Source organism: Xenopus laevis, chromosome 9_10S, assembly GCF_017654675.1.
Source record: "Xenopus laevis strain J_2021 chromosome 9_10S, Xenopus_laevis_v10.1, whole genome shotgun sequence".
In the NCBI taxonomy this organism is placed as follows: domain Eukaryota; kingdom Metazoa; phylum Chordata; class Amphibia; order Anura; family Pipidae; genus Xenopus; species Xenopus laevis.
Window position 1 is genome coordinate 83,636,612 of NC_054388.1, and position 18,937 is coordinate 83,655,548.

The 18,937-nt window shown below is 39.2% G+C and overlaps 1 protein-coding gene across 2 annotated transcripts; it reads right to left on the reverse strand.

Annotated features, from left to right (window-relative positions):
• Positions 1–9,042: 9,042 nt before the first annotated feature.
• On the reverse strand, positions 9,043–18,937 carry kctd18.S (potassium channel tetramerization domain containing 18 S homeolog). Of its 2 annotated transcripts, none has more exons than XM_018239064.2 (8): positions 18,319–18,937; positions 17,306–17,392; positions 16,668–16,836; positions 13,947–14,110; positions 12,081–12,274; positions 11,881–11,975; positions 10,991–11,093; positions 9,043–9,573 (listed from the first exon to the last, which is right to left on the reverse strand). In XM_018239064.2, the coding sequence occupies exons 3-8, from the start codon at positions 16,828–16,830 to the stop codon at positions 9,147–9,149; spliced, it is 1,146 nt and encodes a 381-aa protein (XP_018094553.1). In that variant the 5' UTR covers positions 16,831–16,836; positions 17,306–17,392; positions 18,319–18,937; the 3' UTR covers positions 9,043–9,146. The 2 variants fall into 2 exon arrangements, with proteins under 2 accessions (XP_018094553.1, XP_018094551.1); XM_018239062.2 differs by having other exon boundaries at positions 13,947–14,158; positions 18,319–18,595.

The following is an 18,937-nucleotide window of genomic DNA, read 5'->3' on the forward strand; positions in this document are numbered from 1 at the left end:
TAACTAAAAAAAAATACTAGGTAAATAATTAAAAAAAAACTATAAAAAAACAAATAATGAAGATAATAAACTTATTAATAACCTAATTTTTTAAGTAGGTCATTGCCATACTTCATACTACAGCATTCTTTGCCATTAGTGTAGTCTTGCTTTTTTCCAATATATTCTGGCACTAACAATAATAACGTTTTACTGGAATAATAAAAATGTCAAATGAAAAAATATTGAAACCAAAAAAAGGTCACAATTTGAAACAGTCACAACAAAATCGTTTTAGGACCCCTGATTTGAAATGATCAATGACGCTGCTCATCAGTCATAATTAAACTGGGCCCCCCTAAACATAATGAGGTAAGAATTGACCCTTAACTGCCTCAGCCTGGGGCAGAACTGAACAAAAATGGGTGAGCATTTAAGTGCTGCATTGATAGCTAGGGCACAACAAAGACTGTATTTTGCCACAACCCAGCCAACAACCTCATTATAATGTACTATTGAGGGGGTTTCACAATTATTTCACACACTAATTCTCAAAAATAAAAAAGGGAGAAAGTATGTATTACTTATTACATGTACATAAAACAAAAAAAGCCAATGCAACAATGGTTTCTTTATTGCTGATTCACCTTTACCTCCACCCATCTATTCATGTCTGTAGAAAAGATAATAAGAAGTGCCCCTATCTTCTGCGTCTACTGAAAAGCAACACCCAATCCTGCTCCACCCTGTTACTTATCTAAGACAAAAACCAGGATCTCCCTGTTTAAAAAAAAAAAAAAAAAATTTATATTTGAAGTCTTGTTAAAGGATCACAATCAAGATTATGTTCTGGGGAATGGCATCATGACTTTCAGAAGGATAGGTCCTGTTAGAAAAATTTTAAATTTTTATGATGTACGGTAGTAAGAAGTTTGACAGTGGGGTCACAGTAGATGTGATCTATGCAGAGTTAATACAGTGCCACATAAATGTCTGCTTTCTAAACTATAAGTTCTGCTCGTTTGGCGAGGTCACTGAACGAGCGGATCTTTCTCCCTTTATGCCCACCAAAGGCAGGGCGATATCAGGCTAATCCTATAGTTCGGCCTTAGGGACAAACGATCAGATTACAATGATGGGAAAGGCGGTGCCGATGCAATAAGGACCGCATCAATTAGCCGATGCAGTCCTCAATAGTGGGAAAAATCAAACCTACCCAATCGATATCCAGCTGTTTTTGGCCACATATTGATCAGGGAGACCAGTCAAAAGGCCCCATATGTGCAGATAAGCTACCGGATCGGTTTTAAGGACTCAAATCGGCATCTTAAATCTGCCCACCTTTAGGTCTGTTGGTTTTAGTAAAGTTGTTTGTACATGGATAGGAAACAGACTACAGGATTGGGTACAGAGGGAGGTTGTCCATGGTACATGCAGTAAGGTTCTTAGTGGGGTCCCTCAGGTTCTGTATTGGGTCCACTTGTATTTACCTTGTTCATTAATGTCTTAGGGGAGGATATTGTAAGTAATGAATCAGTGTTTGCCGGTGACACAAAATTATCCAGCCCAATTAATTGCATCCAGGATGTGGCATCCTTGCAACACGATCTTGACAAACTGGCAATCTGAGCAGCTAAGTGGCAAATGAGATTCATTATTGACAAATGTAAAGTCATGCACAGGGATGTAAAAACAGGCAAGAGATCTATACCCTTCATGGGACTGTAGTGGGCAAATCCACTATGGAGAAGGACATAGAAGTTATTGTAGATAATAAAATTGGTTGTAGCGTGCTGCAAAGAGTAAACAAGATTCCATGTAGAATATGCCGTGCAGTTTTGGTCTCCAGTGCTCAAATGGGATAGCACTGAATCCTTCCAAAGAAGGGCAACTATGCTAGTAAAGGCTATGGAAAGTCTCAGATATGACGACCGGCCAAGTTGGGGATGTTCACACTGGAGAAGTGGTGCTTAAGGGGTGATATGATAACTATGAATAAATATATAAGGGGACCAAATAATAAACTCTCTAATTATTTATTTACCAGAAGGTCCTTCCAACTGACATGAGGGCATCCATTCTGATAGCTTATAGTACAGGTTGATACAGGGACTGGTCTGATTGCTATCTTGGAGTCAACAAGGTAATATTTCTCCCTCTGAGGCAAATTGGAGAGGTTTTGGCTCAGCCTTGATCAACAAGCAGTAAATCATATTTAATATAGACAGAAAAGGTTGAACCTCATGGATATGTTACTTTTTTCTACCTAACTCACTATGTTTGCATTGGTAAGTTAGACAAATGAATTTTCTAAGCCAGTCCTCTAAAGGCCCCAAACAATTCAAGTCTACAGAAGTTTTACAGTATTTTTAAAAATATTCAACACAACCGTATTTTACTGCCGATTGGGTGTACACATGCCCTGGTTCCTGCAGTAAAGGTAATATCATTGTACAATGTGTAAGTGGTACAAGGCAAGCTCATCTGTCTCACCTACTGGCTGGGGGCCATTGATCGATAGATAAGTACATGTATGGGACTTGGGGTTTTCCGAATAATGAATCTTTCTGTAATCTGGATCTTCATACCTTAAATCTACTAGAAAATCATATAAACATTAAATAAACTCAATAGGCTGGTTTGCCTCCAATAAGGATTATAATATCTTAGTTGGGATCAAGTATAAGCTACTGTTTTATTATTACAGAGAAAAAGGAAATCCTTTTAAAAAAGTTTGGATTATTTGGATAAAATTGAGTCTACGGGAGACAGCCCTTCTGTTATACTGAGCTTTCTGGAAAACAGGTTTCCAGATAACAGATCCCATACCTGTACAATCAAATTGGACCTACAGTACACATCTGTCAATAAACTCACTAACTGGACGGTCACAGAGATCTGGAGACCTGTTGCTTTGGCTACTTTATATAGCAAAGAATTACTGTTCACTAGTCTTTCCTATAAAAACAATAATTACCCATGCTGGATGTTCCAAATATATATTGTAGTTGTGGGTTACCTTACTGTTCAGTGTGTTTTATATGCAGGGGTAAACATGGGTCTCAGAAACGGCCTGATCACAAAATGGCCCAATAGGGTTATAATCACTATGTGTAAGTACTTGGCCTATGGACACTGTGATGCTCTTGCAGAGAACGGCAGAATCCAAAGTGCCTGCTAATCACCTGTCAGCACTTTCTATTGCAAAGCATGAAAGATCATAAGGGATCTTACAAACGAGCGTTTTTAGCTGCGCTCCCCAGCGTTCTGGTTTCATGCATTCAGTGCAGAATGCAGGAAAAATGTAACATGCTGCGTCCCAACCTGCGTTTGCCGCTTACATGCGTCTGTGTGAGTACAGCCCCATTGAAAAGAATTCAATGAATTCAGAGTCTACTCCTGCACTCCCCTGCGGCTGAACGCATGAAACCAGAACGCAGGGGAGCGCAGCTAAAAATGTCGTAAGAGCCCTGAGACCTGTGTGTGGCCCAGAATGAAAACCTGGATCTGTGAAAAAATACCTGGTGCAATTTTGGAGCTTATATTCTAACATAAACAATGGGAATGCTTTATTTAAGAGCCCTGAATACAGAAACAGTTCCCTTTTTATATAGAGATTTGCTGCATACTCTTCCAAATTTTCCTAAAAAAAACAAGGCATTATTTCTGAGTTTACAGCCATCAAAATAGTGGGGGTAGTTCATCTTTAAGTTAACTTTTGGTATGTTATAAAATGGCTAATTCTAAATAACTTTTCAGTTGGCCTTCATTGTTTATTTTTTTTTATATGTTTTTAATTATTTGCTTTCTTCTTCTGACTCCTTCTAGCTCTCCAATGTGGGTCACTGACCCCATGTAAAAAAACAAAGGCTCTGTAAGGCTATAAATGTATTGTTATTGCGATTTTGTAATACTCATCTTTCTATCCAGGCCTCTCCTATGCATATTCCACTCACTTATTCAAATTAATGAATGGTTGCTAGGGTAATATGGACCCTAGCAACTAGATTGCTGAAACTGCAAACTGGAGAGCTGCTGAATAAAAAGGTAAATAACTCAAAAACCACAAATATTAAAAAATGAAAACTGTTTGCAAATTGTCTCGGAATATCACTCTCGACATCATACTAAAAGTGAACTCGAAGGTGAAAAACCCTTTTTAATTGAATGTAGCCCGTACTACAGCTGCTCAGTCAAGACTTTGGACTCCATACTTTTAAAGGATGATGCACATCAGTTATTTATATATGACAGCATGTGGCGAGGTTTCCGTTGGCACCTTGAAACTAGTGATGGGCGAATTTGGGCGTTTCACAGAAAAATTCGCAAATTTCCTGAAATTCACGAAACGGCAAAAAATTTGCGAAACATCGTTGTTTTTGACGCCGGCGTTAGTTTTTTTGGACGCGGGAATTCACCGCAAATTTGCGCCTGCCAAATAAATTCGCCCATCACTACTTGAAACCCTGTGTTCATTTTCCAACCACCTGCTAGTCTACTAATGTAGTGTATTAGCATTTAGGGGTCATGGATTAAGTTAATATGGCCTGCAGGTGCTTTGTGTTTAGGTAGAGCAGGAGAATATCCCAGCTCTGCCAGGACTTCTAACAGTCAGTCCCATGTAATGTGTGTGCCCTTGTACAGTATATGTTTTAGATTTACTACTGTGTGAGATTATATACAGAATATAGAGTGACATGGAAGGGAGAATATGAGGAATGGAAGGGAAGTGCCATATGTGAAATGATTGCTCTGCTGGTGGCATAGAGGCAGGTAAGGTAATAAATAATTAAAAGATGAAACTTTTAATACATCGTTTTTATTCACGGTAACATGTTGCCTTTAAAGTTGGCCATGGAATCAAAGATAAAGTTGTACGAATTTAAAGGAGAAGGAAAGACTAGGAGCACTTGGAGGTTCCAAATGTTAGGCAACCCCAAGTGATTGTATCGACTTACCTGTAACCCTGGCCGGTGCTCCTATCGGCAGAAAACTGCACCAGCCCGGGTTATACCAGTGAGCACCACGGATCGATCCATTTCCATCTTCTTCTTTCTTAGAACGAAATAGCTGACTTTTAAGTTATAGTTCAGCTTTTCCCTCTACTACACATGCGCGAAGGAGGAAGACGGAAGTAGCATGCTCCGTGGTGCTCATTGGGATAAGCCCGGGCCGGTGCAGTTAGGAGCACCGGCCCGGGGCTACAGCTAAGTCGATACAATCACTTGGGGTGCCTAACATTTGGCACCCCCAAGTGCTTCTAGCCTTTCCTTCTCCTTTATGGTTTGTATAATTTGTTGGACTGTGTGTGGATCCTCCTTACATTTTTAGTACCATGGTGATCTGTCGTTTAATCGATCTGACAGGTTACAAAATTTCTCTGCATCTGACGATATCAATGGGTGACTGTCACTACTATTTGTTGGATACAATCTTCGTACGATTGCTGTCTGTCAGTTAATAGAACATTGTCTGATTTGTTCTTTTACTACTTTATGTAATCTGACTGGTTAGTGGTAGGTCGGGAGTTTACAATAAACGATAGTTCATCTGTAATTTTTCACAAAATTACATTTTTATGCAAATCCCATCCAGGGCTGGAATTTGGGGAAGACAAAAGGGGCACATGCCTAAGGGGCAACAGAGGGGGTGGGGCATTGAGCAAGTAACACTTCTGTCTGCCTTCCCCTTTTTACATGTCTGTAAATCCAGAATTAGGTTCGCACGTTCCATGTGCCTGAAGGGGTTAAGGAGATTAGGGCAGGGGCTTGTTTTGGACGCACGCAACCTAAGGCCCAGCACTAATCTGATCTAAGTGTTGTGCATTTATTGCTGACTTCTCTATCAGTTACAGGGTCAAATGGACACAAATATATATACAATTCTAGGCACTCATTGAAGGGATTCAGAGTGTCACCCCCCCCCCCTGGGAACCCCACCCACTTTCTCTTTAAGCAACCCTGGAAAATGGCGCACGTGTTCATTAAGACATGCTCATTGGCCGTCACATTGATGGAAATTTGTTAAGACATGTGATCTGAAACTCTGGCAACCATTATTATATTTATCAGGGCTACATCATCCAATATTTATTGGCCACTTTGTAAAATCCGAAATACTTGTGTATTTACATATCAACATGAATATGCGAAGAACAAATATCTGTTTTTTGTATGGAGGCTATAAGAATATCTGTGGGGGGGGCTTTGGGGTAAATTTACTAAAGGGCAAAGTGACTAACGCTGGCGACAATTCAACAGCGTTACCACTTTTGGCCACTTTGCGACAATTGGCTAGCGAAGGAGATAGATGCAATCGCTGATTCGCACTCTAACGCCTGGCGACTTTTCTCTCTGGCGAATGGACGTTGCTCCGCAAATTCACTAAGATGCGGATTTTACTGAAAGTTAGACTTGACTTCGCCAGCTCAGACCAGGGGAAGTGCATTAGAGTACATACAGTAGATCTTCCTCATTCTTCAGTTACTTACATCATAATTTTTGAGTGGAAAATCTTCTAAGTCCAAAAAATGGTGACAGGCTGCACAAGGCATAACATTTTCGGGTACCCAGTTTCCCCCATACATTTTCTAACATATGGAAAATTATTTTAAAGTGGGCTCATGTGTAGGGCATTAAAACAACTGTATTGGCTTTATTTAGGTTCCCTGGACTTGTGTAGTTATCAGTGGAAATGTAATGTATTTGCTGCAACATGTAACATACAGACCTCCATTCAAGTTTCAATTTCCCGCCCTATGCAAATTAGCCTGAGCGAAGTCCTCTAACGAAGTTGCGCTAGGCATACTTGAACGCTATCGCTTCTTCGCTTTGATTTGCATTGCCGAAGTAACGCTAGCGAAAATTCACCAGCGTCCGACGCCCAGGACGAAACGTCGCATTTTAGTAAATTTGTGTTGCCTGAACAAATTTTCGCCTGGCGAATTTTCACCGCTTAGTAAATTTACCCCTTTCTGTTTATAGAGTTCTACCTCACTCTGCCTTTACTTATAGAGCAGAAAAAGATTGGAGTGTTTTGTTTTTTTAGGACACTGGTGACATCTAGTGGCTAATTTGTAGTAATGCAGTTTATGAACTACAGTCATGTTTACGGGTTTGCTTCTGTTTCCTTCGGCAATTTCCCAGAATTTAAAATGTTTAACTTTTTTTTTTAAGTTTTAACAAAGGAAGGTACTTTTACTTTAACTAATCATATTTAGATCATAATATATTTTTTTTAGGCCACATAGATTGTCTATGCCTGAATGAGTGTTTAATTCAGCCAGGAGACTAGATAAATAAAGGCAGCAAACTGGAACAAATCAGACTGCTGCAGGTGGCTTCCCCATCACTAAAAGCTGTCACTACTGCCAAGATTTATGATTGTAGTGTGATTTAAGGCAATTGTAGTACTCACACAAACAACAACAGCAACCAGCTGATCTATGGGGCCTATTCATGAAAGTTATCACTGATTGTATGAACAGTGGAGAGGGTGGTTGGGACAGGGTTCGAGACGGTTTGCAGCTGGGGGGGCCCAGGGCCACCAGTCCGATGCTGTGTCACCCTATAAAATAATACCAGGTCCTCTTCTATTCAGAAATATAAATTTTACTTGCATTAACCAAATATGCGCTACCCAGTTTTCTTCATTCTTTCTTTCACAATCACAGTCAACAGCAGTTTTGTTGGCGCTGTGGTCAGGCAAGCTTTGCATTACTGTTTAGTCTTGTGTTTGCAGCTGTGTGAGAGTATATACAGTATATACAGTGACATGGATGGGAGAATGTAAGGAGTGGAAGCAGGGCTGGATTTCCTGGGGAGCTGTGAGTCCCCATTGCTCCCCATAAAGTGTCTGGGCATCATGTCGCCCCTAATATTTTGTCGCCCTAGGCCCGGGCCTTTATGGCCTCTCCACAAACTAGGACCTGAGTCAAAGGGAAGTGCCCTATGTGAAATGATTGCTCTGCCTGTGCCTAGAGGCAGGAAAGGCAATGTATTATTAAAAGATGAAACCTCTAATACACAGATTTGTATTCTATGTAACATGTCGCATTAAAAGGAGCTGGAAAGCTAAATGTACAGTTGCTTCTTGCCTAAAGTTCGGCTTCACATAGGAATCTTCTAATTATAACAGTATCACAGGTAACTTTACACTTTCTTCGATCTTCCTGGAGCTGATCATTGGCTGAGTCTTTGTCATTTTGGCTATTCTTCTATCCATTCGAATGGTAGTTTTCTGTTTTCTTCCATGTCTTTCAGGTTTTGGTTGTTTGGTTAAAGCATTTGAGATCATTTTAGCCTCAATGCTTCAATTAGACAGAATCAGCAACATGTCATGACTGTTGGGTCTGTTAGTTTTCTATTACTCGACTACACCTACTAGTAAATTATTTGCCATGTAGAAATATAACTTCTTGTATTTCCATGCTGTACTTTCATATTATAGAGACTTATTCACACAATTAGTAGACTTAAAAGTATGAAGAATCAAACTACAGAAATACCCCTTATCTGTAAATCCCAGGTCTTAAGAATTCTGGATAACAAGCCCCATACCTGTACTATGTAATATATCTATGATCTTTTGTATATTCCATCCAGGGCCAGAAATAGAGGTAAGCAGAAGAAGCACATGCCTAGGATGCAACAGTGGTGGTGGTGGTGGGGGGAGGTTAGCGCTGAGCATGGCTGTAAGTACATGTCACATGTACACAGAGGGGTTCGGGCGATCGGGGCAGGGGCTTGCCTTGACTGCACTCAACCTTAGACCTGTTACTGATCCATTCTAAGTGCTCTGCATTTATTGCTGGCTTATCTTATAAGTTACAGGGTCAATGGGGCACAAAAATAAACTAACTAAAAAGTACAGTAGCTTAATTTTGGGCACTCAATCAAGATGACACCATGGGTAATATTTATCAAAGAGTGTTGCTCAAAGAGAGTTGCAACACCCACAAAATACATTCCAATTGTAAAGGGTCTTTTGGAGAATTTGGAGTAAAAGACTCCATTCAGTCTAAATATGCCCCCAAGTGGAATATAATAAAATTCTGAGCAAAGATTTTTTAAGTCCAAAATGTACTGCTTTAATGGCACCTTTGTAGTATTAAATTATATAAAAAAAATATATTTTGTATTATCTTGGTAACATTTGGGCATTGGAAACTATTGTTTATCCACTGGAAAGAGTTCACTTGCAGATGTTGCTGTTCGGTTTAGAGAAGTCCTCTTTAGTTTAATAACACGGCTTGATGTCAAACTCTTTGTGTCAACCTGGGTTTCCTTTCTTCTGCCATTGGGGTCAGTTATAGATTCTGCCAACTGTTTGTGTTTTTGGTTAGGAATCCCCAAGTCATAACTGTTTTTTTTATATTTTGACTCTGTTCTTTCAAAGCCTAAAAAACCCATATTTGATGTATTTTGTGTGATCTCATCTGTAGATTCTGATGTCACCCCCTTTTTAACAGATTTCAACGAGCTCTTGATTCGGATCTGCGTATTTGTAGATGGGCCAGAATACCTGATGGGTTTGGGACCTGCCTTGGATATCAATGTATTTTCTTCTCTTTCATCTGCATATTCCACCAGTCTCCTAGGAAGCAAGAAATTACTGTCATATTTGGCCTCTTTATTCCTAACAGAGCATGCATTTTAATCAGCAGCGCTAGGTCGGGTGATGGAGAGAAAAAATCATTAAACAAGTCCACCTATCGAGACTTAATGTTTCTACATATACTATCAACTATTAAATATATTGATTTTGCCTTGTATTTTTTTCTGCTTGTAATAGTATGTCAATTAATGTATTATACTATTGTTTATTGATAAAGTGCCTATGTATTCAGCAGTGCTGTACAGTTAATTGGGGAACAAAATCAGGATGACAGACAAAAACAAAACAACTGAAGAAGCACACATCGCAACATGAATTCAGGGGGACCTGCCATGAAATCTTAAAATCGAAATACTAGATCCAAGGATAAAGAAGCTACAAGCAACACGCTCATGCTACAAGTTGCAGATTCCATCTGCCTTAACTGGCTTATTCTAGGAAAAGTCAGCAATCTCCACTGCACTGACAAACGACATGGCTGTACAGTTTGCAGGTGGAATTCAAAAACTGTATGTGAAATGTAAAACATATTTGAGGAAAAGGATGATTAATCATCCACTACAATTTGGGTTGTATGCTTATATTGCTGACAGATAGTTCCTCAATAGTATTAGGTGAGGTGACCCTGGAATATGAATAGGAGAGGGCCTGAATAGAAATATGAGTAATAAACAGTAGCAATACAATATGAATAGGAGAGGGCCTGAATAGAAATATGAGTAATAAACAGTAGCAATACAATAAAATAATAACCCAGGACCTTTTTGCCATACACATTGCCCAGCTTTCCTATGGCTCTCCCTGAAGATCTAGAGTACTGTGCACTCCTATGCTCTCCATATGATCAGCCCACGGACCAAACTAACAGAGAGAGAGTACATGGGGGTACATACAGTATGGATCGTTCATGCAGACCACAAGGTGTCTTTACTTCTTCATCTGCTCTTGCACCATGCACTGGCTTATACGATGCATCAGCAGATTAAATGTTGAAACCAGCCTGATGCCCATACCAGCCAATATCCATAGTAGAATTGATTGGCATTGGCATGTCAACATACACAAACTGTGCCTGTGCAGTCAGCCTGAATCTCCAAATAATTCCTTGCTACTAATGAGATGGTGGATATTTCCTAACACAGTATAGGAATGTACAGTGTAATCTCAAATGCTGTTACAAAACATGTATCACGCATCAATTTGACTCCATAAATGTATACGTAAATAAATATTTATAATTACTTTCACAAATATAGATGTAGGCCTGTACATAATACTATTTGTGAAACATTGTCTTCAGGGAAAATGTCAGCATGTGTCACTTTATAGAATCACTCTGAATACTATATGTTTATATCGGTTATAAGTTTCTAAGCCATCATTCTGTTTTATTTACCTTCTTTTCACAGGAGCCATATTCTGTTCATTGCCTTGTATTGAACGTTCTTGAAGAGTCCAACACTCAATTAGTTCCTGAGGAACACGCCAAAAACGGAAACCTGCAGTTTGCAAACCATTAGAAACCAGATTAATTCAGAAATGTCACTGGACACAGAAGCAAAAGTTTTACTCAAGTGCTACATTTTGCAATAGAAAAATCAAGGCATTCTTTGAAGGAGAAACAGTATTCTGTATGTATAAGCTGGGTTTCTATTCTGTTTACTTTTCTGTACACAGGAATGAAAAGGAATGGCAGTGAATAATGTCTGTGTGACTCCCCACGACTGATCCTAATGAAATACACAGGGTTTGAAAATCGCTTGCACACTGCATGTACTTCTATATATATTACAGGGATTGCATACGCTGTCATCAACAGGAGACACAAGCACCTTCTAGACAGGCAAATGACAATTTGCAGATTGCCGCTAACCCATTTACTGAACTTCTACGGCAGGCTGGGAATGAAATCGTGAACGGGTGAGTCTATTTACACTTGCCATACTCATATATGTATTTAGTGATCCTGTTCACTGTCTCCTTCCCAGTAGTTCTGTTGATCAACGTGTCATAGGCTGAAAAAGACACACGTGTACATAGTACACAAACTTGGTTTCAATTTATCTGCAATGTGTCACACAAGCCACACAAAGTGGTAGGACAACATCTACTTTGTAGCCAATTGTGTGCCTCTGCTTTTTGTGTGTCAACAGGTGTTTGGAAACTGAGGAGACATGCTCCAAACAGTGCATGTCTCTCCCTTAAAGGCATGGCTCAACTTTAGGTTTGTTATAGATTGGCCAATTCTAAGCAATTATTAGTTATTTGTCAGAATACTGTTCTTACCTCTTCCCTTCCAGGCCTCATAAGCATCCATCGTGTTTTTAAGTTCAGATGCACTGCAGTATCTGAGAATATACTGAATGTTACATCCAGCTTCCCTGACAGAACAAAAGAAAAACAATAAAAGAATTATACCTCTGCCTTGAGTTTTCCAAGAAGTATAAAGACAAAAAAAGAACTCCAGTGTGTTTAGAGTTAGCTACCTTTTATATACATTACTACAATAAATCCTGTCTCCAAGCTGTTCCTCAAGTGCAATCTTTCCATGCTGCTTTGTGGCATACACCCCAATCACTTTACTCTCACAGCTTGAGTCACGGGTATGCAAGTAATGCAGCACCCACACTGTGGGTTTTGTGCAAATGAGGTTATAGGAATCACAGAAATCAAACAAAACCTGAAAGTACAGATACAAAAATTAAAAATCTCATGATATTTTAATAGATACCATTAGAATGTGAGATCCTTGCAACCAAAGGATAGTTATACAAATGTAGTGAAATATCTAGACTTCAGTACACAATAATTAACCAGAAAAGCTCCCCACTAATACAGGACAGATATTATGCTTCAATGATAAATCTGAAATATTAGGGTCTCCAAATATGGTGATAACTCACCAAAAAAAGGAAGAGCCCCAGGTGCACCGCCCTGAACCCTCAGCACGGGGAGCAGACAAACCAAAAAACCTTTTGAAACAGGCACTCAATGAAGGAGGCCATTAGTTCAAAGTGAAGAAAGTTTATTGTGTCCACAGCCTAACGCGTTTCGTGTCATAAACACTTAATCATAGACGTGTAAGGCTGTGGACACGATAAACTTTCTTCACTTTGAACTAATCGCCTGATGAAAGTTTGCCTTCAATGAGTGCATGCTCCAAAAGGTTTTACAGATATTATGCTTGCTGAACAAAAACTATTAACATTTGAACAATTCATTTCTCATAAAATCAACAGCAAATGTAGAGCCTTAATATACAGACCCAAGAAAGGATTCAAGGCCTTTACAATGGATCTCTTAAGGTGTCCCTTAGAGAAGAGATCTCCAACCAGTGGCTCCTGAGCAACCTATTGGATGTTGCTCCCAGTGGCCCCAAAGCAGGTGATTATTTTTGAATTCCTGGCTTGGAGGCAACTCCTGTATTGGCTGCTGGTAAACATAGGCCTACTAAATAGGCAATCATATCTCTATTTTGGCACCCCAGGAACTTTTTTTCATGTTTGTGTTGATCCCCAACTCTTTACATCATAGGTAAAAAGAAAAGTTGGGGACAATGTGGGTTATTTCTGGGTCTAATGTGGCTAAAATCAGACATGGAGAGAACACCCCAGTCTGTATGTAAGTGGGTCTACTTATAAATTAAATAAAATGTAAAAAAAAGTCATATTCATTCACAATACACATACTACACAATATAGTACATTGTTTTCCTCTTCACCAACCCATTGCTATAGCTTACATCTTTTGGTTTACCTTGAAATGTCTGGCAATGTAACAAAAACATCCCCCTTTAAAAGGGTGGTTCACCATTATGTTAACTTTTTGTATGTTATAGAATTCTAAGCAATTTTTCAAATGGTCTTCATTTTCTATTTTTTTTTTTAAAGTTATTTTTTAGTGATTTGCCTTGGTCTTCTGACTCTTTCCAGCTTTCAAAAACAAATGCTCTGTAAATCTACAAATGTACTGTTATTACTACTTGTTGTTATTCGTATTTCTATTCTTATATTTCTATTCTAATCTATTAGTTAAATCAATTAGCATGGTTGTTAAAATAATTCAGATCCTGGCAACCATATTGCTGAAATTGCAAACTGGAGAGCTGCTGAATAAAAAGCTCAAATACCACAAATAATAGAAAAACAACTTCAAATTGTCTCAAAATATCAGTCTCTACATTATACTAAAAGTTAACTCAGAGGTGAACAACCCCTTTAACGTCCCTTTCCTGAATCATAATGCATTCTTCATTTCCCTCTTTGGGTAACTAAAATGTTTGTAGAATGTCACAATAAAATCAATGGCGCCTTTTGATTTTTCACAAAGAGAAAGCAAGACATCCTTAGCACCTTTTTTAACTCTAAGTTAGATTTTAACGAGTATGTCTCCATTTCATTTGCTAAGTGGCCGTTCAGATTGTAAGGATATGGAATTCCAAAGTAATCTGCCTCCTTCTGAAGAGCAGTTCTTGTCTGTTCATCTTCTGGAATCCGGACTTCCCCATGCAGGTAATCTAGAAGATATTTAAAAAGCGCTCCGTTCCTATTAATAACACAAGAACCTATATAACACAAGAACAAGACAAAATAGTTTAGAAATCTAATTAAATGCAACTACTAAAAGGTAAAGCAAATAATCAAGGCTCTTTCTATTATTTCACAGAAGTACAAAAGGAGAATAGAAATTATGGATTTAAATAGTTTTGTGACAAAAAGTCAAAAGCACCCATGAACCTGTCTGCTTTCCCCCAGTGATACGATTCTAATTGAGAATCAGTTGCCTGATCAAACTCACGGCACACAAAGAACTTGCTTTTAGGGACACTTCCATTCTGGAGAAATTACTTATTTGCCTTCCCAAAATGGAAGCAAATAGCAAACATCTGCAGCAGCCTGAAAACATTCAAATGCATATGGGGTTGCGATTTAAAGGGGATCTGTCACACTTACAAGTTATTATTTTTATTTTTGACTGTTCTTTCACAAAAGTTTTTCTGTCTCTGGTGATTCAGTCTGGCAACTCAGTAATTCAGGTGCAGATTCTGAACAATTTGTTACATTTAGTTGCTACATTTCCCAACAGCATCTCTGTAGTATTAGCAACTATTGAATCAATTCAATAGTCAATTAATGAAACTCAGGGATTTTGCTCAGCAGGGCCAACAATAAGAAATGTATCAACTAAATGTATCAATTTAGAACAGTTAAAGAGTCAGCAACCCCCTCCTCCCAAACCTTAAACTTCAGTATTAGAAAATTCAGCACAAATAGTAAATTCGGTTCAGGAATTTGGCTTTTTTTCAGCAGAAAGTCAAAAATGTTTTAACCGTTCGATCAGCAAGCGGTTCTCTTTCCCCATCGGTTTTTTCTAATTTACATATGCAAATTATGGTTTAGATTTACACGATCAGCAAGCGGTTCTCTTTCCCCCTTGTTTTTTTCTAATTTACATATGCAAATTAGGGTTTCGATTTGTATTCGGACAAATTTTTCAATCTTTGGATTCAGCCAAATCCTAAAAAGATGGAGTCAGCACAAAGAGTTGTCAGACCATGAATGCAATCCCCTCCAAATGGGCACATCTGTTTGTTTGCAAAGAGAAAGTGAAAAATTGCCAGCGCACGGTTTGCCTTTAAAAATAATTATTACAAAAAATTAGGTGTTAGTACCACATTTTACACAAAATATGTAAGCTCATGTGCCACGTCCAGGCCCCTCACTGTACGTGAGTCCTACACTATCTATTAGCATTCTAAGTTTGTAGTGCATTTAAAATCAAGCCCCTCAGCAACCAATGTGACTGAGTAGTAAGACCAACAGTACACTTACCCTTAAAGGACCAGTAACATCAATTATTTTTTTTTAAATTTGTTAGTATAGAACAAAAAAAAAAACAATCGCTAAGTCTTTATTATGAAATAACTTACCGAAACTCCGCTTGGCGTTCCTCTTCAAAAAAGGTGACACTTCAGCGATCCATCATGCGGCGCTCCATTTCTCCTCCCTGGCTATCTCCTATAAGGAAGGCAGGGAGGAGAAATCAAGTGCCGCACGATGGATCGCCAGGTCGCCTTGCGATTTAAAATTTTAATTTGTCTTTGTGGTTTTTTTTTGTTTTATACTAACGATTTTTTTTTAAAAATTATGTTACGGGTCCTTTAAAGGACAAGGAAAGGCTTTTCCTGCATTTATCTTTATCCCATAGGGGGCCCCTGCATGTACCTGATTGCTGAAATAATTTTTCAAAAAAACGCTCCTGTCTCTGATAGTGCCAACTCAAATTTAACCGTGTTTCTCCTCACTTGGCGCCTCAATGTTTATTTCAGTGACGTTATAAAGATGGCGCTCTCAAACTAAATGCGCATGCGCCAACAATATTCCCCTCGATGAATGCGAGCAGAGAGAAGAGGATAAGGCAGAGCTGGCAGCACACAGATAGATTGCAGAAGGAGGCAGGAGCTGCAGTGAAATAAACACTGATCGTCTGCAGGCAGGTAATAAGGACTTAATGATCTGTGTTTTTTGTGTTTAGCTCCACATGTTACCATGATTACCACCGTTTCCTGCTCCAATTGGTGTGCGGTTGAAAAGAAATAGAAGGCAAGCTCCCGAAGATTTGAAATGCACATGCGCTACCTGTTACTTTGCAGATCTGTGCATGACCAAGAGTCTTGGTCTTGCTGAAATCGCCAGGCATCATGGGACTTTTTCTTAATGTAGTTAGCGGTTTTGTGTACACTGCAGTGATTAAACTCACAAAGAGCTTATTACAGAAGACAGATGCCATCACTAACAGGTAGACTTTTTAATAGAAGTAAACTTGTTGATAGCCTTTCCTTGTCCTTTAACTCAGAAGCTCTAGTGAGAAAGCAGGGAGCTTTTAAGCCCCATTCCATTAACATACACCTGTACATCATTCCCTGTTTTAAAGGTTGAACAGGCAAAATGTGGCTACAATTTGTTCATCTGTCTTGTTTGGCCCACCAAGTAGGTGGCTACATTGGGCAAAAATTCACACATTTGGGAACCTTGTAAAATGCTTTATCCAACAATATTAAAGTACAAATTTACCAGATTCATCAAGTTTTAGTGGAAAACGACCACTGAACATTGAAGACAGCATGGAGTCTTTAAAGCGGCAAAGAGATTCCCGTCTTGCAGTGAAAAAGCAGCCTCCCACATTGAGTCGAAGTACATCAGACACTTCTTTAGAAGTATTTCTTTCTTCCATCATGACATACTGTAAATGTTAAAAGAAAACAAAATCTGTTAAAATCTCTATATTTCTATGTATCTGTTAACTGTTTTCCGATTGCAGCCATGCTAGTGTCAGCTGAGACACTCTCACTAGCTTACTGACTATTGCAGCTCTTCTTTCCACTGAACTAAAGAGATCAATAATAATAATCGACCCTCTTCTACAAGTCCATTTGAATGAATCAGATCTTCCAAGTCTTGAATTTTAAAGCCTTGCAGTTTGCCTTTGCTATAAAAAAAAGATTCAGCGTAGGAGAGATAATGTACATGCACATGATCCCTCATTGTTTTAGAGAAGTCCTAGTAGTCAGTCCTGAAGAAAGCCGTGCCAGAGACTGCTCAGGAAACCCAATGTAACAATAGCGGAACAATTACAGCTCATGTTGCGACACCAAGGTTAGACAGCCAAGTCATCACACCAGATATTTCACTTCTACGTTTATATTACATACCTATCAGAATGCAGATTTGAATTTTCTCTTGTGACAGGCAGATTTCATTTAACAAGAGGACGGATCACAGGGATGCTTCTCTGGCAGCTGAAAAACAGAGGCCATGGGTCATAGGCCTATGGTTAACCGGTTTTTATTATCTTAAAGGAAAACTATACCCCCAGAATGAATACTTGAGCAACAGATAGCTTATATCAAATTAAGTGGCATATTAAAGAATCTTTTCAAACTTGAATATATATTTAAGTAAATATTGCCCTTTTACATCTCTTGCCTTGAACCACCATTTTGTGATGGTCTGTGTGCTGCCTCAGAGATCACCTGAACAGAAATACTGCAGCTCTAACTGTAACAGGAAGAAGTGTGGAAGCAAAAGACAGAACTCTGTCTGTTAATTGGCTCATGTGACCTAAGAAGTATGGTGTTTGTGTGCATGGTGAATGATACGATCCCATTTATTAAAATGGCTATTTTCTATTTATTTACATGAAGCAGGGTTTTACATATGAGCTGTTTTATGTAATATCTGTTTATAGAGATCTACATAGTTCTGGGGGTATAGTTTTCCTTTAATGCGGGCCAGTTCCCAAATGGAAGTTCCATGTGGTTGAGTAAAGGTTAGCAGAATACAGAGCTGTCATTATAATAACACTGCTGTTTTCAGAGGGGCTCAGACAGGTGTAGCATGTGCCTGAGCTAATTATGAATTACTAAATAATTATAAGACCCCCCTATGGCATCCTGAGACAGAGATCTAGGATGAAGTGCCAGGAAGAATGCATTGGCTGCCAGTGCACTGATATTTACTAGCCCTATGGCATTGAATTATCTGAATTAGGATTTCAATTGACTTCTACTGATAAACGTGTCAGCAAAGCAGACTCTGAACAAAGCCCAGGAACCCGCCGCTCTAAGTTAAAGCAACCCGGACAGACTCCTATAAAGCCGCCAGATATATGGAAACCGGCAAAAACATTTCGAAACCAACCCCGGGACATTAACGCTGCGCGTACCTAATAGTGACAATAACAAAAGTGACGCTCAAGACAACAGACAGGCTCCTGTAGGCCGCGGTTTGGAGTAGCGTCACCGACGAGGCACAGCCTAGGCCAATTGACCAATAGGAACGATTGGGGCGGGATTTAGTTGGTTCGCCGGAAGGATGGAGCAGTTACAGAAATGAAGTGATTTAAGCGCTAGGTTGTCGCTGCAGAAGTGATACATTTTCTACTTGTATCCATGCTGCACCGTATTCACAATTTTGGCATATCTGCGGCTGCCACCAATTGCCTCTTATGTTGCCAACGGTTTACCCTGAATAATAAAAGGTGCGCAACTGCGCTTTTTAAATCAATTAGACCATTTAGGCCTCAATATGTACCTCAGACGGCAGCTGCCCAGAAGTTACATGGGGCGGCAAAACGCCGCTCCTGGTAACTTTAAGAGCCGAATTTACGGTTTTTAAACCTGAAATTTGGCTTTTCAAACGCAATTTCGCTCTCTGCACTAGCAATGCACATTTCGAACGCCGCCTCAGGCGGCATTAAGGGCCTGAAACGCGCCTGTATACAGCTCTGGCACCTGTTGGCGGCTTCTTGATTGTGAGACTGCTGTAAGCTAACGGTTATCTTA

Bases quoted from the DNA above. Each gene is read 5' to 3' on its own strand.
- kctd18.S (XM_018239062.2), bottom strand. From the start codon at position 16,830: ATGATGGAAGAAAGAAATACTTCTAAAGAAGTGTCTGATGTACTTCGA. The intron at 11,094-11,880 runs GTAAGAACAGTA...TGCAAACTGCAG, and splicing joins TGAGGCCTGGAAGGGAAGAG to GTTTCCGTTTTTGGCGTGTT. The intron at 9,574-10,990 runs GTAAATAAAACA...CTTGCTTCCTAG, and splicing joins ATGGCTCCTGTGAAAAGAAG to GAGACTGGTGGAATATGCAG.